Here is a 19,848-nt window from a genome sequence, read left to right as displayed (position 1 = left end):
AGACCAGGTTATGCTTAACTTTTCAACCACCCATTCTTGACAAGGTACTGAACATTTCATGCTTTGGTTCCTCTATGAAAGAAATAATTTCTTTAATAGCTCCGACCTACAGTTTTGAATATCAAGCACTAAACATGTGGAAACCACATAGAACCTGGCATGCACATGGAAAACACACACAGTAAGTGAGATGTTATTTTTAATTTTTTAAGATGTATTTTATTTATTTATGCATAGAAGAGCTTAGATAGAGGACGGAAGTGGGGGCAAGTGGTAGAGAGGATTCACCAGAGACAGAGTGGGGAGCAGAACAGCCGACTGACTGAAATCCACTGTTGAGGGGAGCATTGGGCAAGGCAGGAATGGTCTGCTGCGCCATAAGCTAGCTCCCTGGCCTGAGATCCAACCCATATTGCAGTGGCTGTCGACAACACACAATACTGAGACTTAACCACTTGTGCCACCAGGAAGGCACAGTGAGCTATTATTTTTTTTAATATTTTATTTATTTATTTACTTACTCATTTATTTATTTATATATATATATTTATTTATTTGTTTGTTTGTTTGTTTGTTTGTTTGTTTATACAAGCACTGGGTACAGTCAGAAGCAAGGGAGGGTGAGAGAATTCACCAGAGCCAGAGCTGGGAGCAGAGCAGACAGAGGGACTGAAGCACACTGCTGAGGGGAGCAGCGGGCGGCAGGAGAGGTCTGCCCACCATGTGGGACTCTCCTCTGGTGGCCAGGGAGCAGCCTGCGATCGAACAGGTGCCGCGGAGGCTTCAGGCAGCTTTGCAACCCAGCGCTCAACCGCTGCGCCACCAGAGAGGCCTGTGAGCTATTATTTTTAATATAGTTATTTCAAACTACAAAAAATAGCAATGGCTAATCATGTACAGCTTATCGAGAATTTGTGAGAATTCTCATGTGTCTTCATTTATTTGGCAGGTAGCAAAAGAAATAACCTCCTCCTTCTCCATGCCAAACACTGTTCTGGGTATCAGGATATCAGTCATAAGTGAAAACTCCTCCTGCCTTTATAGATAAATTTGAGGGGTTCAAGGCTTCAGTGGATGAAGTGTTTACAGGCGCGATGGAAACAGCAAAAGAACTAGAATTAGAGGTGTTGCCTGAAAATGTGACTGGATTGCTGCATTCTCATGATAATAAATGAGTCAGTCGATTAAGCAGTCTTCGGTGTTATGTTATTTTAAGCAATTCCCACAGCCACCCAGTCTTCAGTGACCACCACCCTGAGCTGGCAGCAGCTGTCAACACTGAGGCAAGACCCTCCACTATCAAATGATGATGACTTGCTGAAGGTTGGGACTATGGTTAGCATTTTTTTTTTAGCTAGAAAATATTAATAAATTAGGATAACATTTCTTGTTGGCATAATGCTAGTATGTTTTGAAAGAATCCATTAAGGTGTGAATGTAAATTTTATATGCATTGGAAGCAAAAATAATCTTTTAGCATTCTTTATTGTTACATTTACTTCACTGTGGTGGTTAGGACACCTGGGCACAGTATCTCCAAGATGTGTTTCTATTCAATTAGAAAACTTTTTCTGTGCCATTCTAGACCTAGGGATTCTTTTGTGCACAGATGTCAAAATGGGCAATATGTAGTTCTGAGATCCAGATGGGCACTGTCTTCTTTCACCTTTTTGAGGGCAGGTCTCTTCACTCAGAGAAGTCAAGGTGCTATGTGAGCCATACAGCTAGAAAAGATAGTTAGCTTCCTCCACTTTATTTCCATTCCCACCATTTTCATTGAAACTCTCTTCTCTATTAGAGGACACATTTGTTCCATTTCATTTGTTTACATATGTATTTGAAAATTTGAAAAAAAGGCATCTATGACTGATGTACTGGTTCAAGTGCTCCTCGTAGAGGATAAAGAGGGGATGGACTGAAAAAAAAATATAAAAAGAAAAAAAAGAAAAAAAAAAGAGGGGCTGGACTGATGTGCTTTCCTGAAAGCACATCCCTAGACTCTGCACACATCTCATATTGTGAGTCTCCCATCCCTTTCCCTGAGCTTTCACCATGCCCCTTGGATTCTCTCTATGACCCTTTGTATCCACCAAAAAGTACTCTGGATGACCTTTGTAAATCTAAGTTAGGTTATATCACTTCTCTTCGAGTACTTGATGTGTGCACTATATCAATCAGGAAAACATGTCTAAAATCTTTACCTTGTGATCACCGAGACCTATGTCATCAGGCTGTTCACCACTTTCCAAAAATGCTTCTGCCATTTCCCCCACTCTCCCATCTACTGCCTTCTTGCATTTTTTGAAACCTATTATGGGGCCTCCCTGGTGGCGCATCGGTTGAGCGCTGGGTTGCGAAGTTGCCCGTGGCCTCTGCGGCACCGGTTCGATCCCCGGCTGCTCCCATGCCACCAGAGGAGGGTCCCACATGGCGCGCAGACCTCTCCTGCCGCCCGCTGCTCCCCTCAGCAGTGTACTCGGTCCCTCTGCCTGCTCTGCTCCAGCTCTGGCTGTGGTGAATTCTCTCACTCTCCCGTGCTTCTGACTGTACCCAGTCATGTATAAACAAAACAAACAAACAAATAAAATAAATAAATAAATAAAACATGCCTCTATAAAAAATAAAAATAAAAAAAAAATAAAACCTATTATGCACAGTTCTGCATCAGGGCATTTTCACATGCTGTTCCCTGTGCAAGGACACTTTCTCACAGAGAACCAGAAGTCATACCGCTACTCTCCACTTTGCTCTGATTTCACCATTTCAGTGAAACCTTTCCTAAATAATCTATAGCACACTAGCATTCATCATTTTGTGTCTCTATACCATCCTTTTGTCTTAGCTTTAAAAAAAATTTGTTTTGATCTATTTATGTATACAAGAACTGGGGTAGAGGACAGAGGTTTTGGGGGTGAGAGGATGCACCAGAGACAGAGTGGGGAACAGAACAGGCAGATCAACTGAAATACACTGCTGAGGGGAGCAGAGGGTGAGTCAGGGGACATTTGCTGTGCCATGTGGGTAGTTCCCTCTTAGCTCCCTGTTTTTTATCATTCTCATATACATGCTATACATCATTGTTGTGAATTTTGAATCTGTATCCACTGAATAAAGGTTGAGCTTTCTGTAGCAAGCACTCTTTAAATATATCACTATTATATCCCACACACCCAGAACAGAACCTGGAATGTACTAAGTGTATAATAATAATTAATCAAATAAAGACTTCAATCCACGAATGTGAGTCTGTTGGACTAATGTAGTTATAACACTGTTCTTTTGAAAAATCTATGAAATTATTCAACTGATGCCAGAAACCAGGGTTGAAAGATGAAGTGAGCAGATATTTTAAATGTTCAGAAAAGCACAACCAAATATAATTTCAAGTATGTTCCTGAGAAGGAAACCAATAACATGCTTAAATATGATATAAAGTTATAACAAATGAGTAAAACAAATTGTTGATTCTAAACTCCTTGTTTAATTTTTGACCAAGGAATATTGTTTGTACTAAGATAGAAGCTTGATAGAATTTCTGAGCCATAGGTGGGGCTCTTAGGGCATAATCCAAGTGTCCCATGAGCTACAGGTGAGAACAGTCATAAAACAAGTATCTGTACACACAATACTATACAGGATAAAATTCTTTATACCTGGTGTTGGTAGCTCATTGTCAATACTGTGATACTTGTATTAAGTGGAACATAGTTCTGCTCTCTTTTATTTTCTTTTTAGTTTTTTTCTTTAATTTTCTTTTTATTTATATATTTTTACATCATTGTTCATTTTTGAATAATGTTTGCTCTCTCCCAACTGCATGTGTAGTCCCCATATAATTTCCTTTGCCTATGCACTCCTGCACCATCACCACATTCCCCTGTGCTCCCCATCCATCCCATTGATCCCTCTCCCTCTTTCTCCCTTGCAGGATGTCTCTGGTTTATAGTTATCTGTTTTTGTTGTGTTGTGTTTTGTATTGTTATTATTTTTCCCCTGATGTCTTATTTGATTCTCCTATATTCCTCCTACAGGTGAAACCATCCAATATTTTTGCTTTTTCCTTCTGACACATTTCACTGAGCTTTACTGTGGTTCCTGTGTCTTTTTTTTTTTTTTCCTTCAGGTCTGGGTCATTATTTGGTAATCTGGGTTGTGTAGTCTGTAGAGGCAGAGAGAGAATCTAAGTAAGAACCAAAGCATAAGGAAATTTTTATTTTATAGGCTCAAGAACAAAAGAGGAGAAATTATAACAGACTCAGTAGAAATCAAAATTATAACAGGCTCAGGAGAAATTATAACAGACTCAGTAGAAATTATAACAGACTCAATAATCAGAGATTACTATGAACATTTATATTCAAACAAGTTCAATAATCTAGAAGATATGGACAAATTCCTAGCTAACTATAATCCTCCAAATCTAGATAAGAACAGAAAAAATAGAATACCAAAACAGACAAATTATAAGCAGTGAAACTGAAAGAATAATAAAACACCCACCAGAACAAAAGTCCAGGACCAGACACCTTCACAAATGAAGTCTACCAAATGTCCAGAAATGAATTGGTGCCTATCCTACACACTCTTTCAAAAAAATTGAGAAAGAAGGAATACTGTCAAAAAAGTTCTATTAAGCCAACATTACTAATACCAAACCCAAAGACATATAACACACACACACACAAACTAGATGCCAGTCTCCCTAATGAACACTGATGCAAAAATCCTCAATAAAATCCTTGACAACAGAATCCAATAATATATAAAAAGAATAATACACCATGATCAAGTGGTATTTATTCCAGTGGCACAAGGAAGGTGCAATATCTGAAAATCAATTAATATAATCCAACACATCAACAAAAAGAAAAATAAAAACCATATGATCACATCAATAGATGCTGAGAAAACATTAGACAAAGTTCAACACCCATTTATAACGAAGGCTCTCAATATTCTCAGGATAGAAGGAACATATGTTAACATGATAAAGGCCATATATGACAAACTCACAGCCATTATTATTCTCAATGGTGGAAAGCTGAAAGTCTTTCCTTTAAGATCAGTAACAAGACAAGGATGTCCTCTTTCACCATAGCTCTTCCAGCCCAAGCAACAAGACAAGAGAAAGACATACAAGAAATCCAAATAGGGAAAGAAGAAGTAAAACTATCACTATTTCCAGATTATATGAAAATGTGCATAGAGAGCCCTAAACTCTCCACAGAAAAACTAATCAAAATAATCAACCAGTTTAGTAAAGTAGCAGGATAAAATAATCAACATATAAAAATCAGTAGCTTTCCTATATATAAACAATCAATCTGAAGAAGAAGAAATCTAGAAAACCATCCATTTATAATTCAAACAAAAAATGAAATACTTTGGAATAAACCTAACAAAAGGGATAAAGGACCTATAGAAATAAAATTATAAAACATTGTTAAAAGAAATAAAAGACACAAAGAAATGGCAAGACATCCTCTGATCATTGATTGGAAGAATTATATTTATCAAAATGGCTATCCTACCAATAGCAATTTACAGATTCAATGCTATTCCAATAAAAATTTCAGAAACATTAATTCAAAAGGGCACCTTCACCCCTATGTTTATAGCAGCACTATTTACAATAGCTAAGCTATGGAAACAACCCAAATCCCCAAAAATAGATGACTGGATCAAGAAGATGCGGTACATATACACAATGGAATACTACTCAGCAATCAACAAAGATAAACTCATGCAATTCGCAGCAACATGGATGGAGTTGGAAAGGATCATGCTGAGCAAAATAAGCCAGAAGGAAAAAGAAAAATACCCGATGGTTTTACTCATAGCAGGATTTTAGAAAACCTAAATAAGGTACCAGATAAAATACAATTATAATAAAGAAAAAATCAAAATCAACAAGCAAGTATAAACCAGAGACACACCGTAGGGGGTAGGAGGGTAAGAGAGGAGGGATTAGGGTCAAAATAAGGGGGGGTGGGAATATAACCAAAATGAAAATGCATACATTGTGCAAAAATGAAAAATGGTGTAAAAAATACATAAAATTAAAAATAAAATTAAAATTAAAATAAAATTTCAGTGACATTCATTAAAGAAATCGTACAAACATTGGGTCCCCCCGGTGTTCTTGGGATTAAATCTCAGCACTGTCACCACTAAGGCCTGAGTTCAATCCCTAGCCAGGGAACTAACACACATATGGTGCAGCAGACCTCTGCTGTCTTGCCCACTGCTCCCCTCAGCAATGTATTTCAGTAGATTCACCTATTCTGTTCCCCATTCTGTCTCTGTGAATCCTCTCACCCCCCACACCTCTGGCCTGCACCCCAGTTTTCGTATGCATAAATAAATAAAAATAAACAACTAACCACCAAACTTTATGAACAGTGAATACAGTTTGACAACCCTAGCAATCAGCAATCATTGCTTATTGGCCTTCACCACTGGTATCACTTTCCCAGTTATTTGGTACTTGATACTCTCTATTTTCTTTTTTTTTTAATTTTTTTTAAGATTTATTTATTTATACAAGAAACGGTTTACAGGCCAGATGTGAGGGAGGGTGAGAGACAAAGCGGGAAAACAAAACAGGCAGACTGACGTTATACACTGCTGAGGGGAGCAGCGGGTGCTACAGGCGAGGTCGGCCGAGCCATGTGGGACCCTCGCCAGCTGGCTGCACTGCAGAGGCTGTGGACAGCTTCACAGCATCACGCTCAACCGCCTGTGCCGCCAGGGGAGGCCCCCAATACTTTCTATTTTCAAATGCCAGGAAAGAGGTAGAAACATTTTGGCATATTTAGTCTTTCAATGGTGGGCATCTGGAATTGATCACATCGTTTTTCAAATGATTGTTGTACCTAAGAACATGAAAGTACTTTAAATGAGACCTACTTCTTATGCATTATCAGAAAACATTTTGTACCATGACCCTGATATTTTTGTAAATGAAGGGTGCTTCTAGAGTGATGGGATCAAGCCTTTGGACATTCTAACTCCCTGCCACTCTTACCTTATTTGGGAATATGGCTCATATCTCAAAATATATAGCACATGCCTAATCTATGACATTTCTCTTTTTTTTAATTTATTCATTTGTATATGTTATACATCATTGTTCATTTTCAAACAATGTTTACTTTTTATTTCCTCCAGATGTAGGCCTCATAGAATTTTCTCCACCAATTCCCCCGTACACCATCACCACAGTCCCCTTGCACTCCCTCTCTCTCCCCATCCACTCCAGGATTTCTCTGGTTTATAAATGTCTGTTTGTTTTTTTTTGTTTTGTATTAGTGTTATTTTTTCCTCTGATGTCTTATTTGGTTCCTCTATATTTCTCCTACAAGTGAAACCATCCAGTATTTTTCTTTTTCCTTCTGACTTATTCCACGGAGCATAATCCCTTTTAGCTTTATCCCTGTTGCTGCAAATGGCATTAGTTTATCTTTTCGATTGCTGAATAGTATTCCATTATGTATATATACCATATCTTCTTGATCCAGTCATCTATTTTTGAGCATTTGGGTTGTTACCAGATTTTAACTATTATAAATAGTGCTGCAATAAATATAGGGGTACAGGTATTCTTTCAAATCATTATTTTTGTGTCCTTTGGGTGGATCTCTAGGGGTGGAATTGCTGGGTCATTTTTTAGCTCCATTTTTGGTTGACTGAGGAAACTTCATACAGCTTTCCATAGTGATTGGACCAGTTTGCACTCTTACCAGAAATGTAGGAGAGTTCCTTTTCCACCAAATCCTCACCAACATTTGTTGTTGCTAGTTTTTTTTTTTTGATATGGGACATTCTTACTGGTGTAAGGTGGTATCTCATTGTGATTTTGATTTGCATTTCCCTGATTCTAAGGAATGTTTAACATTTTTTCATATGCCTGTTGACCATTTGCATCTGCTCTTCAGAGAAGTGTCTTTTAAGTTTTCTGCCCATGTCTTGACTGGATTGTTTGCTTTGATTTTGCTGAGTCTTATGAGCTCTTTGTGTATCTTTGTGATCAGTCCCTTATAGATTATTTTCCCAATCAGTAGGGTGTCTCTTTGTTTTGGTTAATGTCTCTTTTGTCTTACAGAAACTTTTCAGCTTGAAGTAACCCAGGTGTTTATCTTTTCCTTCACTTTCTTTGCTTTGGGTGATGAGTCTTTAAAGGTGTTACTGAGATATATGTCTTGTAGTGTTTTACCTATATTTTATTCTACATATTTTTTATGTTTTAAAGTCTATGTCCAGATCTTTTATACATTTCAAGTTGATTTTTGTGCATGGTGTGAGGTAGTAGAATGGCCTTTCAATCTATATTTCCTCTACTTTCCATTTCTCATCTATTGATCTAGGACATCCATTCCTAAGCATTCAATTTCAAAGATCTTCTAACTTTAATGCTGACCAAGCTTAAACACTCAATAAGGTTAAAATCTCAAGACCTTATTCTTAAGACTTTAACACAACTCAAGTTATCATGCAGTCTTCTCCAACTCACTAAAGATAAATACTTCTTTCCCACAGGAATGCTATTTTCTAAAATGTTAAGTTTAAAAATATCCATACTTTCTCATGACCTTAAGACCAATTCATTTCTCCTTAAAAAAAAATGCTTGTATTTATTCATGCATCCATTTATTCATTCTATCATTGAATATTAAATCCATGTGCTTCTATTTCCTTTTCTTTTTTTCTTTTAAAGATTTATTTATTTGTTTGTTTGTTTGTTTGTTTGTTTATATATGTGTTTATTTATACACGCACTGGGTAAAGTCAGAAGCATGGGAGGGTGAGAGAATTCACCAGAGCCAGAACGGGGAACAGAACAGGCAGACTGATGAAATTATTTACACTGCTGAGGGGAGCAGCGGGCATGGCAGGAGAGGTCTGTTGCACCACGTGGGACCCTTGCCATTGGCTGGGGATGGAAATGGCACTGCAGAGGCTGTGGGCAGCTTCACAACCTAGCGCTCAACCGCTGCGTCACCAGGGGAGGCCCTTCTATTTCCTTTTCAATAGTGTCTGTAAGTGGGCCTTCCTGGCAGCGCAGGGGTTATAGACACAGTGATGTCAAGCTCCATGCAGGTTTTGTGGATTCTACATCCACTCCAGACCAAAACCATCAAGACACTGGGAATGACAAATCCCATCATCACCAAAGGGAGAGTTGCTGGGAACTGAGGGTGGAGTTAACCAGCCAGGTTTGGTATAAAACCAAACCTGTGGGCGTAGGGGTCTCTTTCTTGGCCTCACAGCTACGGCTATTCGCTTTTTGCCAGCTCTCAGTGTGCCATTGGGATTCCAGGTCTGTGGAACTGGTAGGATACATTCACAAATTTATCTCCCTCTTTTTCTCCCTGAGATATTCATTTCCCCTTCTTTTGTAAATAAACCCTTTATTAACCTCTGTGTGTGCCCACAGTTGAGTATGAATAAGTCCCTTTTAAGCCTGCGGGTGAGGACCCACAGTCAGGCAAATCATTTCATATCAGGGTTGCCTGTCACACTATCACTAGCAACAGAAGCACTAATTCTCTCTTTAGCCCGGGAGCTAACCCACATGGCACAACAGGCCTTTTCTGTCTCAGTTGTTGCTCCACTCAGCAGTGTATTTCAGTAGATCTACCTGTTCTGTTCCCCACTCTGTTTCTGGTGAATCCTCTCATCCCTCGCACCTCTGGACTGTACCCCAGCTCTTGTATGCATAAATAAATAAATCTTTAAAAAAATGGTGTCTGAGGGATTGAGCAAATCTCTGCCTTCATGAACGTTGCATTTGAGTGAGTGGAAAATAAGCAAATCAAATATAACACTGAGTGGATGGTAAAGGAAAATAAGAAAAAGTAGGAAATAAAGAATGTCCTTCATTGGAAGAGGAGTGTCAAGTCGGACCTCCCTGGTGGCCTAGGGCTTAAGTCTCAGCACTATCACTCCTATGGCCTGAGTTCAATCTTCGGGCCTATACCCCAGTACTTCTATGCAAAAATAAAAAGAAAAAAAAATCTTAAAAAATATATAAAACTGGGCCTCCCTGGTGGCGCAGAGGTTGAGCGCTGGGTTGTGAAGCTGCCCGCAGCCTCTGCAGTACCGGTTCTATACCTGGCCGCCTGGTGAGTGTCCCACATGGTGTGCAGACCTCTCCTGCCGCCCGCTGCTCCCCTCAGCAGTGTACTTCGTCACTCTGCTTGTTCTACTCTTCGCTCTGGCTCTGGTGATTTCTCTCACCCTCCCGCATCTCTGACTGTACCCAGTGTTTGTATAAATAAAAAAATAAATCTTAAAATATATATATATATATATATATATATATATATATATAAAACAAGGAGTATCAAGTGTTCCATCTGGGTCAATCCATTCAAAGAATGTCTTTGCTTGCATTCTCTGTCATGTGCTCTAGGTCTCATCTCATTCTTATGGATTCTGTCACAACTGTAATCACTCATCATGTGTTTAGTAGCCACTTCTGTCACAAGCATGCAAGTTCTAAGTGACCTCTGTCACAAATGCTTCATTTGCCCATATCGCACCAGTTAATCTAATGTTACTAAACAGACCACTTACTGCATATTTATTTTACAAATTAAGCCTTAAAATTTAATTCAAAATTCCTTTCATTATTCAAATTCTAAGAGTGTATAACCCATGCCATACAAGCTTATATTTTATATTGTTTTGTTCCATTTGAGCTCCCTCCATGGTACATTGACATCTTTCTTTTCTAATCTAATTGTAAACAATTTGATGACTTAAAACAGTTACCACTACTATACATTTGTATGCCTGACAAGTTCTGTCATTATCACTTGAAAGGCAAGTGATAGTAAAAATCCTGAACACAAAACAAATAGAAAAAAGAAATTGGAGTTCACCTTCTGAAATATTTCCAGTAGATGATAGCGGCAAGCAAAATTTTGGAAGCATGTGATGAGTTCTGTCATGAATAAAGAAATTTTCCTGGGGTCTCTCCAGGATACAGTATCTATGAAGACAGAGAAAAGTAGGCCAGGTGACTTGATTTTGTTTCATGAGTGTGTGTATGTATCCTTATCTATCTATCTATCTATCTATCTATCTATCTATCTATCTATCTATCTATCTATCTACCTATCTATTGATTGATCGATCATGTATCTTGACATGTTTTCGGGGAAGTACTTATAAACCTGCATTAACTCATTTCGCACTAAGGAAACAAAGAATCTGACAAAGGGTGAACTAATGGGACAGCTTATCAGAACTGCCAGAGATGGCACAAGGGTCACATTATAGAAATGTCTTTCTCCTGCTCAAGAGAGCATCATCGAGAAAAAGGACTTAGAGTTGATTGGTTGAGAAACTGAGAACAACACTCAAAATGTCAAATGAATTTAATAGAAAACTGAATCAATCATTTGTCTTTAAATGCTGTATGATAAGGTGGTTCCCTGTATTAGGTTGTTTTAAGGTTTGGCATACTTTTAACTGTAAAGTGCGATACTTATCCTGAAAATATTTTTTTTTTTAAATTGGAAAGAAATATGTGTTTCTATAGAACAGATAAAATAAAATGTAAAATACATTGCTAGCACCAAAATCTCTCACAAATTATTCTTTCATTGAGCTTATCCAGAGTTATTCAGTGGTGGCTTCACAAATCCCTGTGTGAGACTAAAAGACACCAACATGGAGTCGATGAGTAAAAAGAGACAAAGTCCTTCTCCACATGGGTTCTGTGAACAGCATCATACTTCAGGTTTGCAGGTGAATAGCTGTCTGCAGAGGCTCCTGAAGAATCACTGACCAACACTGACCCTGGCTTTTCTGGAGAGAGATCAAGAGACCTAGATCCTCACTCTATGTGTCTCCTTCAGTATCCACCTCATTCTTTTAAATGTTCATTCTAACCAATCTCTCTCTCTCTCTCTCTCTCTCTCTCTCTCTCTCCCCACCTCCACCCCAACCTCTTATTCTCTCTCTCTCACACACACATATCACCTTTTTCTATTTTCATTATGCCAGTTAATTGTTATGTTAAATAGTGACAGTGTCATGTCAGTAAATAGTGATGATATCATAAAATATAAGATATAATTTGCTAAGAAGAGCCAAGGAGTTAATGCCAGTGAGAAAGTACCTTATTAAATGAGTAGCATGTTTCTGCCACAAAATTTTAAACATAAAAATTTTCAACTCACACCATATTGGAGGTGGCACAGGAAAAGCCTAAGTCACAAGTGACAAGGGAGATCTTTAAACTGTTTCAGAGAATTTTCTGGACATTGTGGTCTCAGTTTTATTGAATCTAAACAAGAGCAACATCCTCTAGGTACAACATGGATACATAGATACCAGTTTTTAGCTAAAGTATTTCTGCTTTTTTCAACACTCATAGATTTTCAGAGCTAAGAGACAACCGGAAGTTACAGGGAAAATTGTTATTTTTGTTTAACTTTGCTTTAGTGACGCTGGCAATCTCCTTTACCACCTACCATGAATTAAATTGTCAGCTGACAAGACAAATTCTCATGCTACTAGCCCCTCAATGTTTCCTGAAAATTCCATTTATTTTTTTTTCCCCTGGATGGGATCTGAGGTTGTTTCTCTTCCATACAAAACATATCTCGCAGTCCTCTACAAACCCTTCCATGGCCTTTGAATTTCCGACTCATTCACCACCTCTGCAGGTCTGGATGATGATGACCTTGGGTTTATCCTTCAGAAGAGAACAGTTGCGGATGTTGAATATCTGGAAGATGGTGTCTTGAGGTAGCATGTCCGGGTTTTCCTCACCATGCTTGGTCCCACAGATTCCTTCCAGGGAACCATGAGACATGAATACCAAGAACGTGAACACCAAGAGCACCAACAACGTGCCTGCCCTGGTGCTCAGGGTGGCCTGCGAACTCCTGCAGCACATCTTCCATAGCCTGGCACACTCCCGAGTCTTACTGACTAGAACCAGCTTTCTACTTAAACTGTCCTGCTATTTATCAGGCTTGGTCTCATTCCATCTCTAGTGTCCTGGCTGAGGTTCTCCACACTGTGCTGCTCAGTGGTGAGAGTGGATTTCTTGTGCTTTATATCATGAACCGGAGTTTCAACTTCCCACCTGCTGGCATTATGCAAACTGTACTCTTGATCTTGCATTTGCCTACTGGCAAGTAGTATTTTCCATTTCAATTTTCCTCATTTCTCCAATTATTAAATGAGATCCTTAAGTCCTAAATGGAGCATCCCCCCTCCCTTCTAAAGTCCTCCCCGCCATGTTTAGAATAAAATCAACTTCTGCTGCCTCCTCTCTCTCTCCTCACACTGGGCTTCTGTGCTAGTTTAAGATGCATTTGAGATTTGTCACTGGAGTTACCCCTGCTTGGGATGCCCTCTCTGCACATCTTTCCAGAACAGCCTTGTTGCTGACTCATGCATCAGCACCTGTCTGATCTCCGCAAACAGGCTCATATTGGCCGTCCCCATCAAATGTTATCACTCCCCTCTCACAAGTTTGCTCTATGTGTTTTTATTCTTTTCACTTTTACAGAAACACAGAGATACACATGTCTGAAATTGTGTGTTTTGCTTATTTTGATTGCCTTTTCTCAAGTAAACCAAGATCAATGGGAGTTAGGAACTTTCTGTCTCATTGATGGACCAGGAATACACCACAGAAAAAGCAGGATCTGGCTAAACATTCATTACCTTTGAATTTTCTGAGAAGTGTTGAGGCTAAATCCTACTCATCTCACTTTGCAACTAAGATTTATGCAGGTACACATGCCTATCCTTTTTTGTCCTTTATGGAGTTAAGGATGTTGGAAGTCCAAAAGTGACATAGATTCACCCTCTGTATATGTCCATTTTATAAACACGGCCTGGCCTGAGACTGTTTCAGTTCTTATCAATGGTATGAAGCTACCTTGTGGCAGGAGGATGTGCTGAATATGCACTTGTGAGGTGGGGAATCACCTTGGCTGTGAGGTGCCCTTTCACTTCCACTGTGTAGTCAAGGCTCTCAAGCAGCCCCCACATGCCTTTAATGTCGTGCTCTGCCCCATCCCTGTGAACAAGCTGGTCAAACTCTGTATCACATATGATGAGAGCCAGACGTGAGCAGCCCATTTTCCCCTTTATTGGGTAGATTTGCAGAATGGGTAGTTGTAGACTGAAGTTACTTCATCTTTGTGAAACCCTCCTACACCAATTAGTGTTGCTCTGTCAAGGGTTCATGGAGCTGCCCTCTCCCGTATCCAGTAGCATAAAGTCTACCTTCTCTCCCTCTTTATAATGGATTGAGTAGACATAGGATACGTGTGGGTGGAAAGTGAAATTTTGGGAGCCCAGGCTAAGACCTAGTACATATCTGGATGGTTTACTTAACCATCGATTTAGAAAATGTTAGAAAAATATCTAACTTCCTCTTTTCCTCTCTCCACCTATTCAAATATTTCTTAGCATTCTAGATGCAGACCAAATTTTATAAAAAAAAAAAAAAAAAGAAGAAGAAAGAAAGAAAAACAGGAACATTTGCCAGTGGCACCAGCTAAAGTCAAAGACACTTTCCCTGGTACTGTTTTAAACCTATCGACATAAGAGGTTTATAGACAGTAATTATATTTTTATTTTATTTTTTTAATTTTGTTAAAGATTTATTTATTTGTTTGTTTGTTTGTTTGTTTATTTATTTATACAAGCACTGGGTACAATCAGAAGCGCAGGAGGGTGAGAGAATTCACCAGAGCCTTAGGGGAAAACAGAGCAGGCCGACTGATGAAGTACACAGCCAAGGGGAGTAGCAGGCGGCAGGAGAGGTCTGTGCGCCATGTAGGACACTCGCCTGACAGCCGGGGATGGAAGTGGCGCTGCAGAGGCTGCGGGCAGCTTCACAACCCAGCGCTGAACTGCTGCGCCACTGGGGAGGCCCTATTTTTATTTTTTTTGAAGATTTATTTTATTTATACAAGAGCTGCAAGATAGGCAAGATGCTGGGAGGATGAGAAGATTCACCAGAGACAGAGCGAGGAACAGACCAGGTAGACTGACGAAAAACTCTGCTGAGAGGAGCAGCAGGCAAGACAGGAGAATTCTGCCGCTCCATGTGGGTTGCTCTAAGGCTGGTGGGGATTGAACCGGCACCGCAGAGGCTGCGGACAGGGTCACTGTGCTGCGCTCAACCACCTGTGCCACCACGGAGGCCCCAACAGTAATTTTTTTTTGACTACCCCGTGTTCCTAGGCTTTTCCACTAGGATGTAAGTAGTTACTACTCAGCCATGTTGTCTTATAATAATATTTTGAGTCCATCCTACAGTTAAAAAGATCATAAATCCTTAAAAAAATGAGAACAAATAAATGCACAAAGTCAGATATTTGCATTTTCTCATGGGATAGAAAAGAGAATGAAATCTGTGTGAAGTCTCCTGATTCCTCCTTGCTTAAAGCATCTCTGAAAAAGACCATCCCCGACCCCACCACCAGTTATTCCTTCTCTATCAATGTGTTATTAGTGAAAACAATTGTTTTTCTTTCTCTACTTCATGACAGAACACGTTACCTCTCCTGCCCTTTTCTCACTCACTCTTAGGACTTCCCCATGAGGACAAAGCTTCATGGCTTCTGTAGATTTCACTGATTCAGGTGACCCGGCCATGAGCTCTGGAGAAACTGCAGGATACATACATAATAAAAATTACCACAGCAGCTTCTCTGATTATTAACCCAATGAGCAGATAAGAATATTAACAGAAAGGGAAATTCTGGAAAGAAGATTTCTTAACATGTAGGGCTGTAGTTGTAGCTGATTTATAGTACAAGAAGAAATGTACCATGATTAGGAAAGCAGGGAGAAGTGTCTATAGAGAAAGCAGAAATAGCCCCCCCAAAAAATGTAATATCGCCAAAATGCAATCATACATTCTGATATTTCTAAGAACAAAAAATTTGATGACATGGGGTTTAATATAAACTTGAAGTAGCAGAAAGTTTTATTTTTCCAGTAATTTTACTCTAGAATACTCACTCACCCATATGGACTGCCTGTTGTCTCTGAGCAAAAGTATACTGAATAAATAATTGTCATTAGAAATATAATTGAGCCATATGTTAAACTCTATTATTTTTGAAAGACTTATTCATTTATACATACAAGCACTGGGGTACAGGACAGAGGTGCGGGGTGTAAGGGTGAAGGGATTCAACAGAGACAGAGTGGGGAACAGAATAGTCAGACTGACAAAATACACTGCTGATGGGAGGCGCAGGTGAGACAGGAGAGGTCTGCTGCACCATGAGGGTAGCTCCCTGGCAGGCTGGGGGAAAAAAATCCTGCTGCAGAGGCTGCTGATATCTTCATAGTGCTGTGCTTAACCCCTTGAGCCACAAGGGAGGCCCCTACTTTAAATTTGAAATTGTCTTATGTCCCCATAAAAAGAAAACAAACAAATAATATTAATGTAATCATATATTTGTTCTACATGATACATCAAATATTATGTTAATACCCTCATATGTTAATAGCCCCAATTCAAGTACTTATAGTCACACTGGCTACCCAATTGTGATTCCTAATTCACACAACACATCAGATACAAACACCAACACTAATACTGAATCCTACACAAACCAGCGATTCTATTTTTAGCAACCTCAGCCTGAACTGTAACCTTCCCACAAGAGATGAACTTCCCTGTGTCTTCATCCTGTGGGGCAGAGAGCTATGTAAAGGAGAAACGCTGTCTAGTAACCAGAGCTCGCTACCCTCGGTGAAAGGGACACTTTTATTTCAGAGACTCTTAACATACTCTGAAGTCCTTGTCCCAAATTGCTGAACAAACAGCCGTATTTTCAACCCATGTTTAAAATTTGAGGAAATAATTTCTCCCTCTTGGAAAAGTTTGCTTGTGATGCATCCTGACCTAATCACTAGATAAATGTACGAGTATCCGGCAGGGGCTGTCCTCATCTGACTGAGGTTGTGCAAGAGAGGGGGAAAGCCCAGAGCCCTCCCTTGGAGGAGGAGGAGGAAGTCACAAGTAGAAATTGAAAAATGATTGTACCAAGAGCGAATGAAACCAAAGTTTTGTTCATGAGAAGAAACCAAAATGTGCAGTTACAATATCATCCTATATAAAAGTTTGTTCCTATAGTTCATAGTTTTCTACTTATTTATTCCCATGTGTTTTTAAATAATGTTTTTTTTAATAAGTGACTTTCTAAAAAGTGATGCTAAGAGCATGAAACCTAAAAGCTGTACAGATGCAGGAAATTTTGAAGCTTTAAGATACCACCATTTCTGAATATTTCTTTTTATTGATTATATTGTGACCATGATTTCCCTTCTCATTCCAGAAGATACTGCCAGCATGAAGCAATACAGGATCCTGGAATACTCCTGGCCAGAGTAATGTGTTCCAACTGAAAGTCTCTCCTTTCCTTGCGGTTTTTGCTATTGGTGAACTCTAAAATTTAACAAATATTTTCTCCTAGTACATTATAAATATAGTGTTTGCAGATAAAATTGGAAATACAATAGGATTCTTCTCTTATATATGAAAGTAAAATTAGCAGGAACATGAATCCTTAAATTTTAAGACAATTAATATGGTACAGCTTGCTGTCCTATAGGAACTCCTATTAGCCTGGTAGCGCATCAGAAAGAAGAAAATCAGGAATGTACATAAATTTTTTGGTACCTGAGTCTTAACTGTTAGGTAATGAAATGATCAGGAAAATCATGAAATGGATACAAAAGCTAATGATTGACCTGGGAGAAGGCAGAGTCCTCTCACCTGAATTCAAGTGGTTAGCTCTCTCACTAAGGAGCATCAGCCAGCACAGAGTATACATAGAGATGCAAGTTTGTTAAGATAAGCAAATACCTTTGATGACTGCCCACCCCATTCAGTGCATATGATGTTCTAAACTCTCAGAAGTATATTCACATCAAAGGCCTGGCCAGGTGTTTTCATATTCTACTGACCAGCACACCCCACTTCCTGGCCTCCTGGCCCACAATCATGTTGGTGTCCTGGGGTCACTCTGGAGGATACATGTGCAGGCAGAGCTGAGGGAGCCGCTGGACATGTCACAGAATGTCACCTCTCCCCCTGTCTGCCATGATTCTGTAGCCGGCTAGGATATTTCAGTTTAGTTCAATGTTTGTGCTGATTGGTGGGGTTTTTAAAGCTTTGAATTTCCCTCTACGTCAGTTCTGATCACCATATGCTGAATTATTTCTGACTTAAAAAAAATCCAATTTTCCTCAACCCTAACCAAACTTTAAGACAAAGCAGTGAGGGGCCTCCCTGGTGGCACAAGGAGTTGAGCATTAGCACTATGCAGCTATCCACAATTACCACAGCATGAGTTCAATTCCCAGCCAGGGAGGTGACCCACAAGGCACAGCAGACCACTCCTGTCTCACCCACTGCTCCCTTCAGCAGTGTATTTCAGTAGAGCAAAATAGATGCTAGAAAATTGAGAAAAATTGAGAAAACCATTGTGAAAACCTTCTGTCCAGGTGGAATTGTTGGCACATCGGATGATTTGTAGGAAGTCATTCACTCCTCTATACGTTGGACGCCAAATCTGTTATAGGACAGGGAGAGGGGCAGCCCAAACCCCGCAAACCTGCCTATTCTAAATGGGTTCTGCCATCCGCCGCATCAACACAAACATATGAGACTTTAATGGGAAGGAACTTTAATAAAACTAGGAAACAACACAGGTAAGGCAGAGTCTAGTTTCTAAACGAAGCACCCAAAGTTACCCGTCCCCTCGTGGGTAAAAGTCCATCCATATGGGAATGGCGCAGAGCAAGGCCACAAAGCCTGCCACAAGTCTAAAGCATCTTCCAGTGGGGACCCACAGAAAAGGGTCACAAACAACCAGACAAGCACCGAAGGAAAAGAGCAAAATCAACATCAAGATAAAAGCTGCCATTGTCACCTCCCCACGGGTCTCACCCACAGCTGTGTCACCCAGTCTACGACCAAAAGACAAGCGCAGTTTCTTCAAGTGTCTCTAGGCTCCATGCGCCTCCTCCAGGTCTCCTGGCTCCATCCTGCTTCCTTCTTTCCTCAGTCTCTTCTGCAGCTTCTTCTCTCCCTGCTCAGCTCCACCCTCCCTTGGGTGGGGCAGGGAATCTCCCCCTTTCCTGGGGACCACCCTGTTACATCCGTGGACAAAAAAATAAGAGACCAGTGACAGGTTCTCATCTTTAAGGTTTCACAAAGACAGGGATTCACCTTCACTTTTACTGGGTTATGATTAGAAAGGGCTCTTGAGCCTGTTTCTCCCAGTGCTTTCTTTTCTAATGGTGCTGAGTGCTGGGTGTCTGGGTACAACTAGTTAATATTAACAACTAAGCCCCCATTATTTACCCAGCAGGCAGGTTTGGGATACATAAGGGAATGAATAAGGATGCCTTGGCAGAGAAGCACAGGCCAGACAGTCTCCTGTGTCAAGGGCCAGAGCCTGAGACCAGACATTCCCACAGAAAACTGGTGCAAACTGGAGCCCCAAGTCAGAAAGCGTGTGAAAATAGTGTGAAAGAGAGCCTCAAATCCTCCTTAGTGCGCAGATTTCTCCTTTCTCACCAGCTTCTTTTATCAGTGTGTTTCAATCAATCCACCTGTTCTTTTCCTCACTCTGTCTCTCTCTTATGAATTCTTTCACCCTGATACCTCTGGCCTCACCCTGGTCTTCTCCCCACAACTCTGGGTTTCCCCCAAACTCAGCAGCACTGATGCACACAGGGACCTGATCTTCATGCAACATGCCCTGCAGTTCACAGGCGTCATGTGCTAATCGTTTCATGTTTGCTGACTGTGCTGTCCTGCCAAAAAGGCGGTAACAAATA

At 40.0% G+C, this 19,848-nt stretch overlaps 1 protein-coding gene across 1 annotated transcript; it reads right to left on the bottom strand.

The window, feature by feature from the left end:
• Positions 1-6,776: 6,776 nt before the first annotated feature.
• Positions 6,777-19,805, bottom strand: LOC119242138 (caspase-13-like). The gene is given in 8 exon segments (XM_037507911.1): positions 6,777-6,875; positions 10,887-10,996; positions 11,680-11,817; positions 12,670-12,865; positions 12,867-12,923; positions 13,960-14,155; positions 16,904-16,994; positions 19,685-19,805. Coding segments are annotated over 8 exon segments (1,008 nt in total).
• Between the last annotated feature and the right edge of the window lie 43 nt (positions 19,806-19,848).

This window comes from Talpa occidentalis, unplaced genomic scaffold, assembly GCF_014898055.3.
Source record: "Talpa occidentalis isolate TD23 unplaced genomic scaffold, MPIMG_talOcc4v2.1 talOcc4.12, whole genome shotgun sequence".
Classification (NCBI taxonomy): domain Eukaryota; kingdom Metazoa; phylum Chordata; class Mammalia; order Eulipotyphla; family Talpidae; genus Talpa; species Talpa occidentalis.
This window is presented reverse-complemented; position numbering and strand designations above follow the sequence as displayed.